Source organism: Pongo pygmaeus, chromosome 23 (assembly GCF_028885625.2).
Source record: "Pongo pygmaeus isolate AG05252 chromosome 23, NHGRI_mPonPyg2-v2.0_pri, whole genome shotgun sequence".
Classification (NCBI taxonomy): domain Eukaryota; kingdom Metazoa; phylum Chordata; class Mammalia; order Primates; family Hominidae; genus Pongo; species Pongo pygmaeus.
In genome coordinates, this window is record NC_085931.1 from 49,135,606 (window position 1) to 49,155,151 (window position 19,546).

Below are 19,546 nucleotides of genomic sequence, written 5' to 3' on the forward strand. Positions count from 1 at the left end.
CCCTGTGAATGCGTGATACCCTTTCAGAGGTCTCACACCCAGCTAATTTTGCATTTTTAGTAGAGACGGGGTTTCGCCATGTTGGCCAGGCTGGTCTCAAACTCCTGGCCTCAGGTGATCTGCCCATCTTGGCCTCCCAAAGTGCTGGGATTACAGGTGTACACGAGCCACTGTACCTGGCCAGTTATTTTTTAAGTTTTTAAAAAATATTTTAATTTTAATTTTTGTGGGTACATAGTAGGTGTATATATTTTTGTTATTTTTAAATGAATTAATATTTTGAAAATTTCACACTTTAAATTTCTAATATGGTAAATATAGATAAAGAAAATCCAAATGATTAAAAAATCTTTGTGATCCTCCATAATTTTTGAGAGTATAAAGGGATCAAATAGGCCAAAAAACTTGAGAACTGCTGAGTAAGATCATTCCAAGGGCCCACCCAGTGCTAAAAATGTCCACAGTTTCAAAAATGAAACTATTTATAGTTTCAGCCTTTTGGGCAACAACATCTCTTCCAAGTTTTGACCTTTGGTATAAAACAGGATGTCCTTGAACGTGTCCTGAATCAACTTCTTTTAGAGTCCTGGGGGTCTCTCATGTTCTGTCACTGAGACTCAGTAAACAGACTTATGTACATATGGTATTGCTATAGAATATGTGCACACAGTGAAGCGCAGTGGCTCATGCCTGTAATCCCAGCACTTTGGGGTGCCAAGGCGGGTGGATCATTAGGTCAGGAGTTCGAGACCTCCTGGCCAACACAGTGAAACCCTGTCTCTACTAAAAATACAAAAATTAGCTGGGCATGGTGAAGCATGCCTGTAGTCCCAGCTACTCGGGAGGCTGAGGCAGGAGAATCGCTTGAACCCAGGAGGCGGAGGTTGTGGTGAGCTGAGATCGCACCACTGCACTCCAGCCTGGGCGACAGTGCAAGACTCCATCTCAAAACAAAAGAATACGTGTACACATATATGTCTGTAACACAGTAACAGTCCTCCTCTGCTAGGTTTAATATGTTCATACTCTAGTTGTCTAACCAGATAGTCAGGGCTTTGAGGGCAGGAACTGTGTTCTAAAATAAACCAACGAATGTGCCTGGCACCTGCCACGGGCTGCTGGGCTGCACACTCAGGCTTTGCCTGCCAGGATCTTACAGCCTCCCAGGGGAGATGAGAGCAACACGCAGACCAGTGAAGGGAAGCAGGATGCTCACTCGGGCCAGGTACTGCGTGTGTCACTTAGACATTCTGTAGAGGGTGACCAAGTGTCCACCGCAACTTTTCCATAACTCTTCCAGATAAGTATTCATGCCACCATTTTCCAGATGAGGAGATCGAGGCTGACAGGTGACATGGCTTGCCCAGGGCCAGTCTGTGGCCAGAGCTGTCATTTTTCCCTCTTGTGCCATGCAAGTGCCAAACGGAGGCACAGGTGGAAAAGGTACCAAAGCACACAGGAGGTGGTGTTATTTTGGGCTGAGAGGGGGACTTGGAAGGCTTCCTGAGGGAGGAGTCAGGGTCTGAAATGAGCTTTGGGTGGGAAGATGATTTGGAGCAGCTGAAGATAGGAGGGAGACAGTGGGGAGGAGTGCTCCAGTCCGGACAGCCCTCCTGCATTCCCACCAGCCCCACAGGGCAGGACACGTGGTCCCGGGCTCACCGACATGGCCAGGTGCAGCGGGGTGTTGCCATGCTCTCCGCGGGCATCCGCGTTGGCCCCGTGGGTCAGCAACACTATGGCGCAGTCGAAGCGGTTGCGCATCACCGCCACGTGCAGGGCCGTGTTCCCTGCGGAGCTGGTGCTGTTCACGTGGCAGCCCCGTTTCAGCAGCATGCGGGCCATCTGCGGGAGACGGTCAGGCCGAGTTAGCACAGGCACTAGGGGAGTTGCCGTACCCTGGGACACGTGGGCACTGCCACTTCCGCTCTGAGAGGCTTACAGGTACTGGGACGTTGGAAAGCACTAGCAACAGGATTCCAGGGGCAGGCCCCAGTTCTAGGGGGGGGCCTAGACTGCCTCCCATACCATCAGCATCCCAAGACTAGGGACAAAAAGCCAAAGATGTGCTGACTGTTTTAAGAGGCTTCTGGTCCTTTCCTAGCGCCAACAGAACCCACTCTCCTTGCAAAGGCTCCTCTGGGGCCTGTCCTGAAGCACCCTGCTCCGTGCATCCCCCCCGGAACCCTGCAAAGGTATCACCTCTCACTGGGCCTTGGCAGTGCACATCCCTGGGAGAGCCTTGGGACCAGGGAGGGGAGCCTGGCTTTGGAGTCACAGACCTGAGCCCAAAGCCCAGCTCCACTCATACCAGCTGCCTGCGCTTGGACGGGTCACTGTAGCCATGTGCACCTCAGGTTTCTCTTCTGTGAAGATGGGAATGCAAGTCCCCACCTCACAGCATGTGATGACAATGAGTGACCAAACCTACACAGAAGGGCCTGACTCGGTGTCCAGCTCCTGGAACGCGGAGGTACCCCCGAGGCTGGCAGTGCCCTTCCTCCTGGCCCATCACATTGAGAAGTAGGCCATGAACTCTGGGGCATCCCATTCCCTGTCAAGCTGTGCTTCCTGGTGATGAGACCAGAGGCCTCCATCCTCCCAGGAGGACAGAGCTTAGCTTAGGGGAAGAACTCAGAGGAGATGCCCAGCCAGGCTCCCTGTGTGTGCAGCTAGGCCCAGCACCACCACCACCATCATCATTGATCATCATCATCATCGTCTTGATGGTTAATAATGAGTGTCAACTTGATTGGATTGAAGGATGTAAAGTATTGACCCCGGGTGTGTCTGAGAGGGTGCTGCTAATGGAGATTAACATCTGAGTCAGTGGGCTGGGGAAGGCAGACCTACCCTTAATCTGGGTGGGCACCATCTAATCAGCTGCCAGCACAGCCAGAATATAAAGCAGACGGAAAAAAATGTGAAAAGGCTAGACCGGCTTAGCCTCCCAGCCTACATCTTTCTCCCGTGCTGGATGCTTCCTGCCCTCAAACATCAGACTCCAAGTCCTTCAGCTTTCGGACTTGGACTGGCTTCCTTGCTCCTCAGCTTGAGATGGCCTATTGTGGGACCTTGTGATCGTGTGAGTTAATGCTTCTTAATAAACCCCCCTTTAGGCCAGGCGCAGTGGCTCACCCCTGTAATCCCAGCACTTTGGGAGGCCAAGGCAGGCGGATCACGAGGTCAGGAGATCGAGACCATCCTGGCTAACATGGTAAAACCCCGTCTCTACTAAAAATACAAAAAAATTAGCCAGGTGTGGTGGCGGGCGCCTGTAGTCCCAGCTACTCGGGAGGCTGAGGCAGGAGAATGGTGTGAACCTGGGAGGCAGAGCTTGCAGTGAGCCAAGATTGTGCCACTGCACTCCAGCCTGGGCGACAGAGCGAGACTCCATCTCAAAAAAAATTAAATAAATAAATAAACCCATATATATATATCCTATTAGTTCTGGCCCTCTAGAGAATCCTGACTAATAATAGAATCATCATCACACCACCTTCTATTTGGGAAGCACTTTACAATTTGTGCCAAGTTTTGTCACACACTGCCTTGCTGACTTCACCACATCTCCAAAGCAGAATTCATGGATGAGGAAACTGAGGCACAGGGCGGATCCCCCCGCCCAGCCAGACAGCAGCAGAGCCCTGCCAGGATCCCAGCTCTTCATGGTCTTCTCTGCCTACAGACCCACTGCAAGGTCAGCCCCCAAGTGCTAGCCTCAGGGTCCTCTTGGGAACCCGCTTCCTGAGGGCCCTGAGGACCTGGGGGGCCCAGCCCCCTGCCCCACCCACCTACCTCAGGATCCACTCACCTCTGCGTTCTTGGCCCAGTGGAGGGGACTGGCTCCGTAACGGGGGTCTTTGCTGTGGATCTGGCTGCTGTCCATGCTGATGATCATCTCCGCACACCTGGGGAGAGAGGGGCCCCGGCTGGTGAGCAGAGGCTGGGGTCCGCGTGGCGTGGGATGAAGCCAGGACTTGGGGCTTCATCTACTGCTTACAGAGAGCATCACTGCAAACAAAGTTCAGCAAACCCAACCAGCACACTCACCATGGTTAAGGCTGTACTGAGTCCCTCAAGGCACAACTAACCCCCTCCTCCAGGAAGCCTTCCTGATGACTGCCACCAGCAATGATCACCCTCCTTGGTGCTGGCTTTAGAGTTAGATGGGCTTGAAGTCAAGCCCCAGCTTCTTCACTGGTGGCCTCCAGAAGCTGACCAACATGGAGAGAGTGCTGAGAGGAGTGGCTGGGGTGTAAGGAAGACCAGGCATTTCAGAGCCCAGTTCTGCCTGGCACACAGCCACCCTCCACCTCCTTTTACCACACTGTCAGTGAGTCACACAGTGACCTGCATGCTATAGGAAGCAGTATGACAGAGTGGGAAAGAGCACAATTGCTTTCTACTCAGTGTCTGAGGCAAGCAGTGTCCACCATATATCTTAACATCTCCAGCCTCAGAGCAGAGGCCCCGGGTTCACAAGCCTCATTAGGCCCGGCCTGGCCCGAAGAAAGTGCTCCATCATTGTATTATGGGTAGGAATCTCGGTTCACAAGTTCAGCTGTGCAAGGAGGAGACTTTAAAATTTTTCCGGCTGGGCGCGGTGGCTCACGCCTGTAATCCCAACACTTTGGGAGGCTGAGGCAGGCGGATCACCTGAGGTCGGGAGTATCAAAGGATGGAACTCAGGGACTTGAATGGACATTTGCAGACCCATGTGCACAGCAGCATTCTTCACAACAGACAAAAGGTGGAAACAACCTAGGCGTCTATCAGTGAAGGACTGAATGGATAAACAAAATAGTATTCTGCCTTAAAAAGAAAGGAAATTCTGATACGTGCTACAACATGGATGAACCTTGAAGACATCATGCTAAGTGAAATAAGCCACGCACAAAAGGACAATGCTGTATGATTTCACTGATACAAGGTTCTAGAACAGGCAAGTTCTGAGAGACAGAGAGGATATGAGAGGTTATCAGGGGCTGTGGGGAGGGGAGAATTGGGAGTTATTAATGGTTACAGTTTCTGTTTCAGGTGATAAAAGTTTTAGAAAGAGGTGATGGTTGGACAACATTGTAAATGTGATTAAAACCACCGAATTGTACACTTAAAAGTGGCTAAAATGGGCCGGGCGTGGTGGCTCACGCCTGTCATCCCAGCACTTTGGGAGGCCGAGGTGGGTGGATCACCTGAGGTCGGCAGTTCGAGACCAGCCTGACCAACATGGAGAAACCCTGTCTCTACTAAAAAATACAAAATTAACTGGGCATGGTGGTGCATGCCTGTAATCCCAGCTACTACTCAGGAGGCTGAGGCAGGAGAATCACTTGAACCCAGGAGGTGGAGGTTGCAGTGAGCCAAGATCGCGCCATTGCACTCCAGCCTGAGCAACAAGAGCGAAACTCTGTCTCAAAAACAAAAAACAAAAAACCAAAGTGGTTAAAATGGCTAATTTAATGTTATATATAATTTACCACAGTTGAAAAAATCAACATAATATATCAGAACCATTGTATACTTTCAATAGGTGGATTGTATGGAATAGGAACTATATCTCAATAAAGCTTTTTTTTTTTTTTTTTTTTAGTGCAATTACTAGGACAGCCCACATGGGTTTAATTCCCAGGTCTGGCACTTACTGACTGCCTGACTCTGAGTAAGTTACTTAACCTCTCTAAGCCTTAGTTTCCTCATCTGTTTTTGGTTTGTTTGTTTGTTGTTTGTTGTTTGAGATTGTTTGAGACAGGATTTCCCTTTGTTACACAGGCTGGAGAGCAATGGCATGATCATAGCTCACTGTAGCCTCAGACTCCTGGGCTCAAGCCTCAGCCTCCCAAAGTGCTGGGATTAGAGGCATGAGCCACCACACTTGGCCCTCAGCTTTAAAAGGGGAATAAAATACATCGGCTGTCTGGGCTATAGTGAAATAGCCCACATGAAGGCTAAGCCGGTGGCTGGGACAGCGTTAGTGTTCAGCTGCTCTTCTCTATTATTAGGGGTGCCCAGCGCAGGCCCAGGATTTATGCTGCCCAGCTCCCTACAGCCCTTTTGCCAGGGCTTGGTGCTCAGCACTAGGCACATGGAATCAGACCCAGCTTCTTTCCCTAGGCCCTCTGGAGCCCCTCAAGTCTTCACCCAAGTGGCCAGCTCCGGCTAGTGTCCACGGCTTGGCTGGGGCTCTGCTGCCTCCAAGCCTTCCCTGAACTCCAGCTGCCTGAGTGCTGTCTCTGAGCTCCTAGTGCAGCCCCCAGGCATTCTCAGTCTCAGCCTCCATCTCACTGTCTGGGATTATCTGTTTCCCTTCCCCAGCAGGGGCTTAACCATCTGAGAACCGCAGGCACAAACCCAGCTTTGTGGGAAAGGTCGGCTGCATTGAAAAGCAGCAGAGGTGGCCGGGGGCGGTGGCTCACGCCTGTAATCCCAGCATGTTGGGAGGGCGAGGCAGGTAGATCACCTGAGGTCAGGAGTTCAAGACTAGCCTGGTCAACATGATGAAACCCCATCTCTACTAAAAATACAAAAATTAGCTGGGCATGGTAGCGCACACCTGTAATCCCAGCTCCTTGGGAGGCTGAGGCAGGAGAATCAGTTGAACCTGGGAGGCAGAGGTTGCAGTGAGCCAAGATCAGGCCATTTTGCACTCCAGCCTGGGTGACAGAGTGAAACTCTGTCTCAAAAACAAAACAAAGAAAAGAAAAGAAAAAGAAAAAGAAAAACAGCGAGGGAGCTCCTAGTCTGAGCTGTGAGGGAACCACCTGTTAGTAACACTGAGGCTGTGCGATTCTTGGAGTAGGGCTGTGCTGGCTGCCATGTCGATAAGGGATCTCCCTGCTCCACTCAAGGTAGGAGCCTCTTCCTTTGTCTTCTGTGCAAGATTCTCTTATGTGATGGGACGCTGGACCCACCCAGGATGGCCTGTGTGGGGACAGAGGGACCGGTGAGGGCTGAGGTTGTTTGAAGAGAGAGAAAACAGGTCAATTACAGCTCCTGCCCAGTACAGCTCAGGGTGGCTGGAGACAGGCAACAGTGGGGCTATGTGCCAGCCCTTTGGGTAGAGAAGAGCACCACCTGTCACCTGGTGTCCACTCAGGTCACAACCTGCAAATGGGGAACCTGACTGCGGGGCTGGGGGTGTTGGTATCTTCTCTGTTTGGTCGACTATTTCTGAAAGTTCTAGCTCATTCTGGTGTGCTTGGGAGATTCAAGGAAAGGAGGGTTTGTCCAGGCTTGGTCCAGCCCTTAGAAGGGCTAGCAATGCCCCATAGGGCTAGCAAGGTGGATGCAGCTCCCAGAGGAAGGAACAACCTGAGGACAGGCACGAGTGCCAGTCTCCCTGCCTGAGTGCTGGCCGCCCATGCCTTCTCACTGCTTGTCTGGCACTGCGCTGGGAGGTTCTGGGTGGCTGGGGTGTCTCCTGTCCCAGAGTGGCTTATTCATTTCAGTGAGGCCGGTGCTTTAGCACAGTGCCAGGATCGAAGGACTCATTGGCTCATTCATTCATTCTAGATGTTGTTCCTGTTAGATGGTATTTTTTTTTTTTTTTTTTTTTTTGAGATGGAGTCTTGTTCTGTCGCCCTGGCTGGAGTGCTGTGGCACGATCTCGAATCACTGCGACCTCTGCCTCCCAGTTTCAAACAATTCTCCTGTCTCAGCCTCCTGAGTAGCTGGGACTACAGGCACACGCCACCACAAGCTGGCTAATTTTTGTATTTTTAGTAGAGACAGGGTTTCACCATATTGGTCAGGCTGGTCTAGAACTCCTGACTTCAGGTGATCCACCCACCTTGGCCTCCCAAAGTGCTGGGATTACAGGCGTGAGCCACCGCGCCTGGCCTAGATAGTATTTTGAGATTTGAGATATTCATCTCTTTTATCCTTTTTATCTCATCCCCCACCCCTTTGAAAATAATTTTCCTGACACCAGGGTTTCCCAGGCTCCCAAAACATGAGCCTGCACCTGCCTCCCAACGGTGCCACCAGCCAGAAAGGAAAGAGGCATCTAGGTGGATGGGCGCTCGGCCACCTTACCAAGCATTTCCCAGGCTTTGAGCTGGGCACACAAGAAACCAAGGGGCACTGAAGCCATCAGGGGGGCTGTTCAGATCAGGCTGGGCTGGGTTAGAGGAGGGGCCAGGTGAGCCTTGGGGTTGCATCAGACTCCAGACCTGGAGTACCATCTGGAGGGGAGCTGGAAAGAGGAGACCCCAAAGAGGGCTAAGATTGGTTGTCTCCAGTTTTATAGAGGGAGATTCACTCCTAGGAATTAAGGTACATTATAGAAATTTATTTTTATTTATTTATTTATTTATTTTTTGAGACGAAGTTTTGCTCTTATTGCCCAGGCTGGAGTGCAACGGTGCGATCTCGGCTCACTGCAACCTCCACCTCCCGGGTTCAACCGATTCTCCTGCCTCAGCCTTCCGAGTAGCTGGGATTACAGGCATGTGTCACCACGGCCGGCTAATTTTGTATTTTTTAGTGGAGACGGGGTTTATTCATGTTGGTCAGGCTGGTCTTGAACTCCCGACCTCAGGTGATCTGCCCGCCTCTGCCTCCCAAAGTGTTGGGATTACAGGCGTGAGCCACTGCGCCCAGCCAGAAAAATTTTAAAGTCTCCTCCTTGCACAGCTGAACTTGTGAACTGAGATTCCTACCCATGATACAATGATGGAGCACCTTCTTTGGGCCAGGCCGGGCCTAATGAGGCTTGTGAATCCGGGGCCTCTGCTCTGAGGCTGGAGATGCTAAGATCTATGGTGGACACTGCTTGCCTCAGGCACGGGACAGGTGACAGGAGAGCTGGAGCCCAGCAGGCCAGCAGATGGGGAGGGGAGGAGGTCTTACCCCTTCTGAGAGAACTTCATGGCCGAATGGATGGGGTAGCCATTGGGGCCCATGATGTTGCAGCGAGCGTTGCACAGCAGCAGCACGCGGACCATCTCCTGCTTCCCCAGCTGGCAGGCCAGGTGCAGCGGGGTCAGCCCTTGGTTATTCACCTGATTCAGGCCAGCCACTGCGTTCCTTCCAAGGAGCTGATGAAAGAGGAAGGGAAGTTTGACTCCATAGGATGCTGATAAGAACGTAAAGAGGCCGAGAGCAGTGGCTCATGCCTGTAATCCTAGCACTTTGGGAGGCCAATGTGGGTGGATCACCTGAGGTCAAGAGTTTGAGACCAGCCTGGCCAACATGGTGAAATGTCGTCTCTTCTAAAGATACAAAAATTAGCCGGGCATGGTGGCAGGCACCTGTAATCCCAGCTACTCAGGAACCTGAGAAAAGAGAATCGTTTGAACCCAGGAGGCAGAGGTTGCAGTGAGCTGAGATTGCGTCATTGCACTCTAGCCTGGGCAATAGAGCAAAAACTCTATCTAAAAAAAAAAACGTAAAGAGAAGCACCAGGAAAGCCAAGTGCCAGTGTGGATGGGAGGGAGGCGGTCGACCTGGCATGACTGTGGCTCACATGAAACATTTCTGAGTCAAGGAACTTAAAAGGTAGCTGTGTCTCAGGATGGGCACTGGGGGTCCAGGTGGGAGTGATTCTTGCTTTTCATTCTGTCCTGATTGATTTTTTTTCTACATGCAGGTACTATGTTTTCAGTGAAAGAACAGCAGTATTAAAAAGAGAGCTAGGGGCCACGTGCAGTGGCTCATGCCTGTAATTCCAACACATTGGGAGGTGAGAGGATCACTTGAGACCAAGAGTATGATACCAGCCTGGGCAACATAGGGAGACCCCATCTGTACCAAAAAAATTTTAAAAATTAGCTGGTGTGGGCTGGGTGTGGTGGCTCACGCCTGTAATCCCAGCACTTTGGGAGGCCGAGGCAGGCTGATCACAAGGTCAGGAGACCAAGACCATCCTGGCGAACATGGTGAAACGCCATCTCTACTAAAAATACAAAAAAAATTTGCCAGGCGTGCTGGTGGGCACCTGTAGTCCCAGCTACTCCGGAGGCTGAGGCAGGAGAATGGCGTGAACCCGGGAGACGGAGCTTGCAGTGAGCCGAGATCGAGCCGCTGCACTCCAGCCTGGGCGACAGGGCAAGACTCCGTCTCAAAAAAAAAAAAAAATTAGCCCGTGTGGTGGCACGAGCCTGTAGTCCCAGCTGCTCAGGAGGCTGAGGTGGGAGGATCACCTGAGCCCAGGAGGTCGAGGCTGCAGTGAGCCATGATCACACCACCGCACTCCAGCCTGGGCGACAGAGCTAGATCCTGTCTCAAAAAAAAGAAAGCGCTTGGCTCAATGCTGTCCCCATGAGGTTCATTACAACCACAGTGTACCCATGTGACAGCAGGGTCACCTCACAGCAGTCCCACTGGACCTGGAGGCAGGCCAGAGACACAGCAGGGAGAGCAAGGGGCTGGCATCGAGGCCAATGGAAGGTCAAGCCCCACTCTCTCAGCTTTGTGGCCCTCCCTGGGCACGCTTCTTAACAACACTGAACCTCAGTTTCTTCGGAGAGGAAAGGGGAATAATGACCTCCACCCCATGAGTGTATTCTGAGAATTAACTAGAACACATACAACACTCAGTTCAGGGTCAGGCACCAGTCAGCACCGGATAAAGGACAGCCGCAGTCGTGCATGACTATCGAGAAGCGGGTGTGCACGCCCCCGCGTGGAGGCAGAGTCTGCGAGGCACCGTACTGGGTGTGCAGAGGATTCTCTGCAAAAATGCAGTTCAATGGTGGGTGGAGAATTCCCTTCCCTGAGAGCAAGAAGCATAAGATATGAATCCACATTTTCTGGGCCAGGCACAGTGGCTCACACCTGTAATCCTGGCATTTTGGGAGGCTGAGGCGGGTGGATCACTTAAGGCCAGGAGTTGGAGACCAGCCTGGGCAACATGGCAAAACTCCATCTCTACTAAAATATGGAAATTACCCAGGCATAGTGGCACATGCCTGTAATCCCAGCTACTCAGGAAGCTGAGGCACGAGCATCACTTGAACCCAAGAGGTGGAGGTTGCAGTGAGCCGAGATCGCACCACTGCACTCCAGCCTGGGAGACACAGGGAGACTCTGTCTCAAAAAAAAAAAAAAAAAAGGAATCCACATTTTCTGGTATAACGTAGTTGCATTCTGATGCCAAGGCAGAGAGAACATGATCTTTAGAAAGAATTTTCTAATTCTAGACAATAAAACATAATCCAACATTCTGCCTTTTCTGTTCAATCTAATATATGAAATAGCTATTTAATAGTATCACGCCATCTGCTTGCCCACAATTAAAAAATCACATCTTTTGCCCAGGTAATCAAAAACGTTAACAGGAGGGCCTCTGGCACAAACGCCTACAGGAACTGGAGAGAGTTTGGTTTGCTTGGTTTGAATTCCTGTAAAACAGGGGTGTCCAATATTTTGGCCTCCCTGGGCCACATTGGAAGAAGAATTGTCTTGGGTCACACATAAAATACATGAACGCTAACGACAGCTGATCTAAAAAAAAGGTCCAGGCATGAATCTCATAATGTTGTAAGAAAGTTTGTGAATTTGTGTTGGGCCACATTCAAAGCCGTCCTGGGTTGCATGCAGCCTGCAGGGCCACAGATTGGACAAGCTTGCTAAAGGTTAAGCCCAGGTCCCGCTGGCCCACGAGCCCCTCCAGGCAGGCATCTGGCTCACAGTTTGTGCTCAGGAAAAGCGGAACTGAACTGACTGGAGCTGGGCCTTTTTTGGGGTTTATTTTGCTGGGTTGGAGGTCATCCCCAGGTTATCAAGCAAAGAGACTGAGGACGTGGCTCCTGGAAAAGGGCTGGGAGGGAAGAGCCAGGGAGGGGTCTGCACCCTCCATGAAGGAGCTCAGGCCTCAAGGATCAATGGGGGACAGTGAGAGGCCTGAGAGTGACACCTGAGCCCAGGGGCCCAAAGGGAACTGTGGACACCGGGAGGTATCAGTACCAGTCACCCTGCCCCCTCCCCCTGCTCACCTGCAGCACCTGAGAATTGTCACCCTGGACAGCATAATGGAAGACGGTCTCTCCCTTGTAGTCGGTGACATCCATCCGAGCGTGGCAGTACTGCACCAGCTCCACCAGGATCTCCCCATCACCCTTGCGACAGGCCAGGTGCAGGGGTGTGCAGCCCTCCTCGTTCTCCGTGCAATTGGCACAGCTGCAGGAGAGGGCCAGGGTGAGCAGAGGTGAGCAGGTGTGGCACAAGGTGGCAGGGGGACCTAAGTGCACATACAGGGAAGTGCGCTCGGAAACTCAGATTTTCTGGTTTATTTGAGCTCAAGAGCATTCCCGCCACTCAGCTAGTTAGGCTGATTTGAATGTAATTATATCTGATGTGACCTGTATCAGGTTTCTGTTCAGTTTGCTCACTTATACAAGAGATGGGCCCAAACCACACCAGCAGGAAGTGGGCGGGGTGGTGGCACAGGAAAGGGTCACAGAACACGGATATCTCACTAGCCTCGGGCAATTCACTTAACCTTCCTGGGCGTCAATATCCTTATCCACACAACCTGCTGTGCCTGCTCCAGGAAATGGACAGAGCGGTGGTGAGATGAGACTCTGTGCTGTCTAAGAGCACGCCTGGAAACTAAAGTGCAGTGAGGGCTTTTGTTTTGTTTTGTTTTTTTGAGGTGGAGTTTCACTCTTGTTGCCCAGGCTGTAATGCAGTGATGCAATCTTGGCTCACTGCAACCTCCGCCTCTGGGTTCAAGCAATTCTCCTGCCTCAGCCTCCTGAGTAGCTGGGATTACAGGCGGGCGCCACCACACCTTGCTAATTTTTTGCATTTTTAGTAGAGACAGGGTTTCACCATGTTGGCCAGGCTGATCTCAAATTCCTGACCTCAAGTGATACGCCAGCCTCGGCCTCACAAATTGCTGGGATTACAGGTGTGAGCCACCACGCCCAGCCAGCAGTGAGGTTTTGAGTTCTGGGCCTGGGAGCTTAACTGAGCCATCTAGGATAGAGACTCAGAGGAGGTGTGGGCTACCTCTGCACAAGATGGCCAACTGGTGTCCTGTGCAAGGGTGGGGACAGTGCCCTCACCAGGGGCAACCGCTGCTCCATCTGCTGGCTGAATGGATTCACAAAAGGAGGCCTTCAGCTTCCAGAAGAGCAGCCTGGAAGCAGACACCAAGGATCCAAGCCCCTCTATCACCCTCTCTGGCTGAGTGACCTGCACAAGTCCTGTTAGCTCTCTCTAGAATGATGATACCTGGGCCGGGCATGGTGGCTCACACCTGTAATCCCAGCACTTTGGGAGGCCAAGGAGGGCAGATCACCTGAGGTTAGGAGTTCGAGACCAACCTGGCCAACATGGTGAAACCCTGTCTCTACTAAAAACACAAAAATTACCCAGGCATGATGGCACATGACTGTAGTCCCAGCTATTCGGGAGGCTGAGGCAGGAGAATCACCTGAACCCAGGAGGCAGAGGTTGCAGAGAGCCAACATTGTACCACTGCACTCCAGCCTGGGTGACAGACTAAGACTCCATCTCAAAATAAAATAAAATAAAATTAAATTAAAATAAAATAAATAAAATAACGATACCTTGTGGGGGTTGGGAAAATTCAATTTCATGGCAGGTAGAAATCAGCTCCCACAGACCTGGCACCTGGTGAGCACGCCAGACTCTGGAAACATTACATTGCCCTTCTTACATTTTAATCCGGTAGCAATGCAGTGCCTTTTTTTTTTTTTTTTTTTCCCTAGAGACAAGGTCTCATTCTGTCACCCAGGCTGAAGTGCAGTGGTGCAATCATAGCTCACTGTAAATTCTAACTCCTGGGATCAAGCAATCCTCCTGCCTCAGCATCCCAAGTAGCTAGGACTACAGACACATGCTAATTTTTTAATTTTTTCATAGAGACAAGGTCTTGCTATTTTGCCAGGCTGGTCTTGAACTCCTAGCCTCAAGTGATCCTCCCTCCTCAGCCTCCCAAAGTGCTGGGACTGCGTTAGTGAGCAACCATGCCAGGCCCTGCTCCTTTTTAAGTCAAACTATGGAGGGGAACCGAGGCCTGCGGCCCCCACTGCCCACACAAGCAGGTACACACACGTTGTCCAAATGGTCTTGTTCCCTTGCTCACCTGATGATACGGCTGTGATGGAAGCACTCGCGGATCCCTAGCTCCACAGCCAGGTGGGCCACTGACCAGCTGGGGTGGTTGCGGATGAGGTCGGTCAGGTGCTGCAGGACCTCAGTGTGCAGGACCTGGGGGGAGCTCTCATAGAAGGGTAGCAGCTGGGAAGAATACTGCTGGAAATTCACCAGGGCGTCAGCCTCCAACTCCAGCTGGAAGAGTCTGTAGAGCCAGGACAGAGGAGCAAGACCCGAAATGAGACAGGCGGGACCCTCGGCCCACATCCCTGCTGGAATCAGAAGGTTCCCAGACTGCAGCCTGGCCTGCTCCAGCCTGACTCCCCTCCCAAGTGCACACACACACACACACACACACACACCTATACACATGTAAATGACATAATGGCGTTTAGGTTAGACTTTCTTTGTTTTTTAGAGACAAGGTCTTGTTCTGTAACCCAGGCTGGGGTGCGGTGGTGTGATCATGACTCACTGCATCTTCGAATTCCTGGGCTGAAGGGATCCTCCTACCTTAGTTCCTGAGTAGCTGGGATTACAGGCACGCACCACCACGCCCAGCTAATATTTTTTTTTTTTTTTTTTTTTTGAGACAGAGTCTCGTTTTGTCACCCAGGCTGGAGTGCAGTGTTGTAATCTCATCTCACTTCGACCTTCACCTCCCGGGTTCAAGCAATTCTCCTACCTCAGCCTCCAGAGTAGCTGGGATTAAAGGCGTGTGCCGCCACACCTGGCTAATTTTTTGTGTTTTTAGTAGAGACGGGGTTTGGCCATGTTGCCCAGGCTGGACTCGAACTCCTGAGCTCAGGCAATCCACCCCCATCAGCCTCTCAAAGTGCTAGGATTTCAGGCACTAGCCACCATGAGCCACTGCGCCTGGCCTAATTTTTTTTATTTTTGTAGACAGGGGGTCTTGCTATGTTGCCCAGGCTGGTCTTGAACTCCTGGCCTCAAGTGTTCCTCCTGCCTCAGCCTCCACAAGTACTGGGATTACAGGTGTGAACCACTATACTTGTCTAGATTTTCTTTTATTTTGAAAAACTTTCCTTTTCTTTGGTAATATCATTTATTACTTTTATATTTTATTTTACCACAGCCCTGCCATATCCACTTTCTAATTTAATTGCCACATCTGAGAGCCCCAGCCTCGAGTACTTGGCCCCTGTTCATAGCAGGAACTAAGTAAGTATTGTTTAACCTAAATGTACAGCAACAAAATATTATAAAATATTATATAAATTATGGTATAACTATGTAATAAACTATTATGCAGTCATTAAAATGAGATATTTAAAAAAAGGGAAATTTTTCTTTTTCTTTTTCTTTTTTTTTTTTTTGAGATGGAGTCTCATTCTTGTTGCCCAGGCTGGAGTACAATGGCACGATCTCGGCTCACTGCAGCTGCCATCTCCTAGGTTCAAGTGATTCTCCTGCCTCAGCCTCCCGAGTAGCTGGGATTACAGGCACCCGCCACCATGCCCGGCTAATTTTTTGTATTTTTAGAAGAGACAGGGTTTCGTCATGTTGGCCAGGCTGATCTTAAACTCCTGGCCTCAGGTGACCTGCCTGCCTGGGCCTCCCAAAGTGCTGGGATTACAGGCATGAGCCACTGCGCCCGGCCAGCTTTGTTCATTTTTAAGTGTTGAGGCTGAGTCCAAGTTTTGCTACTAAGGTGCTGTGTGATCTTGGGAAATCTTTTTCCCTCTCTGAGCCCCATTTGAAACATGAGACTAACTGTACCTGTCCTACCTACCTCCCAGACGTGCTGTGAGGACAGATGAAAAAGCACTATAAAAGCACTTTCAAAACCATAACCATTACATGTCAGTGATTGTTACTTAAAGTTCTGACCAGGGCTTTTAACATACCAGAAGGTTTTGTCTTGCATACCTCTACAGGCGCAGCAGCCAGCCAGAGTCTAGTGAAGGCAGTGCCCAGAGAGTGTTGGTTCAACAGGACCAGCCTGTTGTTCCACAGAGAGTGCGTCGATTAACAATTAACTACTGGGCATGTGATCTGTGCCAAATGGAGGGGTCAATTAATGAACAATTGCATAAAATGCTCTGCCCTCCTGAAGTCTTTTTTTTTTTTTTTTTTTTTTTTTTTTTTTGAGACAGAGTCTCACACTGTCACCCAGGCTGGAGTGCAGTGGCGCGATCTCAGCTCACTGCAACCTCTGCCCCCTGGGTTCAAGTGATTCTCCTGCAATTCTCCTGCCTCAGCCTCCCTAGTAGCTGGGATTACAGGCGTGTGCTATCACGCCCAGCTAATTTTTGTATTTTTAGTAGGGACAGGGTTTCGCCATGTTGGCCAGGCTGGTCTCCAACTCCTGACCTCAAGTGGTCCACCCATCTTGGTCTCCCAAAGTGCTGGGACTACAAGCGTGAGCCACTGCACTTGGCCTGAGCCTATGTTATTATGGAGGAGATCAACAAAATGACTAAAGTAAAGACATAGAATAAGGAAGTACCTTAAATAAACTATAAGGTAATCAGTGTTATAGAAACAACAAAAACCACAACAAAGGTAGGGAAGGAGGAGGTGGAAGGAAGCCATTCCTCATTGCCCTTGGCTGGGTTTTTCCTTCATCTCACCAGCCTCTCAACATCAGGGCACTCCACATCAAGTGTTGCCGATATGTCAGAGAATGACAACTGAAAACTGATCACTGGAATTAGCATCACGGAGGCATGCACGACCTTGACAACATTACTTTTAGTGGAATGGTCGGAACCAAGGCCTGATTAAAGTGGGTTTAAGGACAAGATGTGAGAATCTGAAGATTGCAAAGACAGATATTTTTGAGGAGTTTTGCTGTGGAGAGGAGCAAATAAAGGAAGGGGTAGCAAATGGGGAAAGTGTAATCAGGCATTTGAATGCTGATGGGAACGATGATTCTCTCTCAGAACTTCCACTTTCCATTAACAGCAGACTAGGGAATGTGAAACAGACCACCTACAGAGGACAGCCAGAAATGCTGGACAAATTATTAAAAAACATCTGCTGGCAGGCACTGGATACTTCAAAAGACACTGATGACTCACCAGGCTGGAAGGAATGATGGAAACCCAGGAATTGAGCTCAGTGTTCAGGTGGCTGTTACTGGAGAGGATGGGCAGATGAGCAGCACCAGTAACAGCCTCGTGGAGCTCAGGATACAGGGACTGGAGCCCAGGGGTCTGCCAAGAGGAGAGCCCCGATGAACATCTCTTACTTTGGGTTAGGGTCCTAAAGAACTACGTAGCCTAGGAATAAGGGTCAGCCATACACAGACACGCTCTCACAGGGACCACAGTTTAGCCTCAAGTAATTTCAGTTCCAGAAACTAGACTGAGGTTATCCTAGTTGCAAGTGTTCCCAGGTACCTGGGAGAAGCAAAAATAAATTCATTCTTTATAAGGAAACATCAAACTGGGCTCTAGATTATTTCTTTTTCTTTTTTTTTTTTTTGAGATGGAGTCTCGCTCTGTCACCCAGGCTGGAGTGCAGTGGCACGATCTCGGCTCACCCCAACCTCTGCCTCCTGGTTCAAGCAATTCTCCTGCCTTAGCCTCCCGAGTAGCTGGGATTACAGGAACCTGCCACCATGCTCGGCTAGTTTTTTGTATTTTTAGTAGAGATGGGGTTTCACCGTGTTACCCAGGATGGTCTTGATCTCCTGATCTCGTGATCCACCTGCCTCAGCCTCCCAAAGTGCTGGGATTACAGGCATGAGCCACCGTGCCCGCCTGTTCCAGATTATTTCTACAAGCATACTTGCAAATACAATGACCAACACATAATCAAAACTCACCAGGCATATGTGGAGATAAGACATGAAAGAAAACCAACAGAAACAATATACAAAAGAAACATATCTGTAAGTGAGGGGACTGTAAATATTTAAGTTATCCAAAATAGACTTTAAAGTAACTGTGATAACATTCAAGAGGTTAAAAAAGGAAATTTAGAATTTTGGCAAAGAGTTTTGAATGATCAAAAAAGGATCAAATGAAAAGTACAGAATTAAAAAGTATAATCAGGAAAGAGTAAACAGAATAAAGCATGGAGAGACAAAAGTATACAAAATATAGTAGAGTACGTAAGAGACATAGACTATCTAATAAAAGATCTAGCATACACATATAAGTGGAGGGTCAGAGGCAGAGTAGAAAAAGAATAAAATGGAAGCCACATTTGAAGCGTTAATGTCTGCAAACTTTCCAAAACTGATTTTTAAAAAACATTATAGGTCAGGCACAGTGGCTCATACTTGTAATCCCACCACTTTGGGAGGCTGAGGTGGGTGGATCACCTGAGGTCAGGAATTCCAGACTAGCCATGGCAAAACGCTGTGTCTACTAAAAATACAAAAATCAGCTGGGCATGGTGGTGGGTGCCTATAATACCAGCTACTTGGGAGGCTAAGGCAGGAGAATCGCTTGAACCAGAGGGGCGGAGGTTGCAGTGAGCCGAGATCACACCACTTCACTCCAGCTTAGGCAAAAGAGTGAAACTCCATCTCCAAATAAATAAATAAATAAATAAAATTAGTCTGCTGATTTAACATACCCTATAAGCCCTCCCTGACCCCACCACCAAAAAAAAAAACACATAGAAAAAAACAAAAAACAAGAAAGCCCCAGAAATCCACACTTAGCACCTTGTAGGGGTTTTAAAACACAGCCCCCTAAATCACTGATATTCCTTGCACTGAGCAGTGGGAATTTATATCTCTTTACCCTTTAATCTGCCGATGTAACTGCATTACCAACAGAATATGGCAGAAGTGATGCTGTCCCAGCTTCCAGACCAATGCCTCAAGAGACTGGAAGTTTCTATTTCTCCTCTCTTGGGGCCCAGCCATCATGCCTCAAGGAGGCTGAAGCAACACATGGTGACGACTCTTGGTCCTGGGCCCTGAGCCCTGAATGAACTCCCAGCCAACAGCCAGCACCAACTTGCCAGTTGCGAGTTACCTTATATGGTTCCACATAAAGTAGAGCTGAGGCTTTCCCACTGAGCTCTGCTCAAATTGCAGATTTATGGACTACATAAATGATTCCTTTCATAAGCCATTGTGTTCTGGAGTAGTTTGTTACATAGCAATAACTGATAATGATACATATGTTGCACAATATGATTGTATGTAACATAACAATTGCTGATATATGTGCCACATTACACCTGTTGAAAATAAAATACAAGGAGGAAATATTTAAAATAGCAGAGGAAAAAAGTTATCTTCAAAGGGCAACCGTTAGAATGACAGCTGGCTTCTCAACAATGGAAGCCAGAGATAATGGAATGACTTCCTTAAAGAGCTAAAAAGAAAATAAATGCTGGCCAGTCACGGTGGCTCATGCCTATAATCCCAGCACTTTGGGAGGCCAAGGCAGGCAAATCACTTGAGCTCAGGAGTTTGAGATCAGCCTGGGCAACATGGTGAAACCCCGTCTCTACTAAAAATACAAAAATTAGTCAGGTGTAGTGGTGCATG

At 49.6% G+C, this 19,546-nt stretch overlaps 1 protein-coding gene across 24 annotated transcripts in view; it reads right to left on the minus strand.

The window, feature by feature from the left end:
* Positions 1-19,546, minus strand: part of PLA2G6 (phospholipase A2 group VI) — an 81,466-nt gene that overhangs the window by 19,525 nt on the left and 42,395 nt on the right. For 23 of the 24 annotated variants that reach the window (XR_010125952.1, XM_063663230.1, XM_054469511.2 and 20 more), the window contains 5 exons: positions 14,057-14,272; positions 11,937-12,120; positions 8,851-9,038; positions 3,815-3,911; positions 1,663-1,845 (listed from right to left, as the gene is read on the minus strand). Coding sequence is in view for 23 of the 24 variants with exons in the window: in XM_063663230.1 (XP_063519300.1) it covers positions 1,663-1,845; positions 3,815-3,911; positions 8,851-9,038; positions 11,937-12,120; positions 14,057-14,272 (868 nt within the window). In the remaining variant the exon portion in view is untranslated. Of the gene's footprint in view, positions 1-1,662; positions 1,846-3,814; positions 3,912-8,850; positions 9,039-11,936; positions 12,121-14,056; positions 14,273-19,546 lie in introns of those variants that run through there. The other variant, XM_054469518.2, reaches the window with a different exon arrangement.